This window comes from Phaethon lepturus, unplaced genomic scaffold, assembly GCF_000687285.1.
Source record: "Phaethon lepturus isolate BGI_N335 unplaced genomic scaffold, ASM68728v1 scaffold43113, whole genome shotgun sequence".
Lineage (NCBI taxonomy): Eukaryota > Metazoa > Chordata > Aves > Phaethontiformes > Phaethontidae > Phaethon > Phaethon lepturus.
Genome location: NW_010530581.1, coordinates 2,961 through 5,079, shown reverse-complemented (window position 1 = coordinate 5,079; position 2,119 = coordinate 2,961). Strand labels below are relative to the sequence as shown.

Below are 2,119 nucleotides of genomic sequence, written 5' to 3'. Positions count from 1 at the left end.
TTACCTGGTACCACACAAACCTCAGGTGTCCTTTCCAAAACCAAGAACAATGCCTTGTTTCTTCCACGAGCTCCCATGGAGCCCTCTTCATCTTTAAGCAAATTCTTGGCCTTTAATATTCCCTTGTATCAACCTCTCCCATTGCCTTTGAGGTGGAAAAGCACAGAGGATGAAGGGGTTCCCATGTCCCAATATCTCTTTTCCCTGCATCATTCCTTTCATCATAAATAACTGACATGCAACTTCTTGCTCTTTTCATATCCCACAGGTTCCTCAGGAAGTGGTTTTTGCTCATTGCTTTCTCTTTCCCCACTGCTTGGAGGGTGTTCCTGCCTGTCATTACCATTCTGGGTGATCTTGCTGATCTCACCCTCTTCCCCTTCATCATCAGTCTTCTCTGGGGGACATGCTGGCACCTCCTGGCTCTGAACTCTGCGGGATGGCCTGAGAATTGCCCTCCGGAAGCCCTGCTTGAAGCGGTAGGAGAGGAAGCCGTAGATGATAGGATTGGCACAGCTGTTGGCATATGGCAGCACCACCACGAGGAAGTAGACACCAAAGAGGGATGGCTCCTCTGGCAGTGGGCAGACAACATTGATTATGTTGAGGACATAGAAGGGGAGCCAGCAAAGGACAAAGACAGCCACAACAGCCACCACCATGCGGGTCACCCTGCGCTCTGAAAGCTTGTGCTTGGAGGACAGAGCCCTCACCCGCCTGCCAGAGGAACGGACCTTCACGACAATAAGAAGGTAGCAGAGGCAAATCACCAGCAGTGGCCCAAAGAATCCCAGGGTGGCAGTATAGACGATGAAGCCAGCTCTCCACACTGAGGCAGGCTCTGGCCACTGAATGTGGCATGTGCTCATCCCTAAGGGGACATCTGAGAAGACCACCACGGGCAACACCACCACGGAAGACAGCACCCACACAGTTGCACTCACAGCCTTGGCCACCCGTGCCGTCCGCCATTTGGAGGACTTCCCTGGGTGGACCACAGCCAGATAGCGATCAACACTCATCACTGTCAGGCAGAAGATGCTGGTGAACTGGTTGATGGCATCCACAGCCATCACCAGACGGCACATGAAAGACCCAAATGGCCAGTAGGACAGAGCATTTTGTGCAGCCAGGAATGGCAGGCCCAGCATGAAGAGCTCATCAGCTAGGGCCAGGTTCAAGATGTAGACATTGGTCACCGACTCACTCACAGAGCGCCGCAGTACCACGTAAATAACCAGAGAATTCCCAGCCAGCCCCACCACGCAGACAATGAGGTAGACCAAGGGGATGAGGACACCGCTGACAACCACACCAGGGCTGGCGGTGGTAGAGCCGTTGGGGGTGGTGAAGCCTGCCCAGCTGCCAGAGGCATTCCCCTCCTCTGACACTGCTGGTGTGGGGAGGCTGAAGGCAGAAGTGTCCATAGCAGAGGCAGGGAAGAGGGCGGGGGGCAGTGTCCTTGCAGGATCAGTTAGCAATCTGGAGGTGAGAGGAGAAAAAAGCCATTGATACTGGGGACATGACAGCTGAACAAGCCACAGATAAAGTCACATTAACTCTGTGTAGGTATGGACAGGCATGGGAAGTCAAGGTGAGTTTGTGGGTCCTGGCAGCCGCTGGAGGATATAGGACAATATTGACCCCATCTAGTCCTGAGAGGCACAATGAGCATGGAGGGACAAACAGGGACATGGCTCAATGTGAGCCAATGGATCCTCTCCCCTAGGGGAAGATCCTCTGGGGAAAGGACCACAGCCTAGGATAGGGACAGGGAAATTCACATTTTCTGCTAATGGCTCCAATACCAATGACATAGTCACGAGGGGCCTGATTCTCATTTATGAGTCGCAGGTGCCTTACGAACAAAAGAGCGAAGAGCATCCAGTGACAAAGTGGCATTCCAACTCTGGCTCCCCTATTCACTGAGTATCCTCCACTTGCTGAAGCTCTTTTTGGACTGGCCAGGTTATCATGGGGTTGTTAGCCCCACCAGCAGAAACGAAAGCACCTCCACTCTCAATCCAAGCCCAGAGGCTAAGCTCAGCACCTGACCTGGAAGGTACCTGGTTTGTGTTATGCCAGTTTGAGAGTAAAGGAAGAGCCAGGTTATTCTGGG

At 52.9% G+C, this 2,119-nt stretch overlaps 1 protein-coding gene across 1 annotated transcript; it reads right to left on the bottom strand.

Annotated features, from left to right (window-relative positions):
- Positions 1-221: 221 nt before the first annotated feature.
- SSTR3 (somatostatin receptor 3) lies at positions 222-1,485 on the bottom strand. Its single transcript, XM_010284301.1, has one exon. The coding sequence runs from the start codon at positions 1,425-1,427 to the stop codon at positions 222-224; it is 1,206 nt and encodes a 401-aa protein (XP_010282603.1). The 5' UTR covers positions 1,428-1,485.
- Positions 1,486-2,119: the final 634 nt, after the last annotated feature.

What these genes read in the sequence shown, in the direction of transcription:
- SSTR3 (XM_010284301.1), bottom strand. Translation starts at nt 1,427, where the DNA reads ATGGACACTTCTGCCTTCAGCCTCCCCACACCAGCAGTGTCAGAGGAG.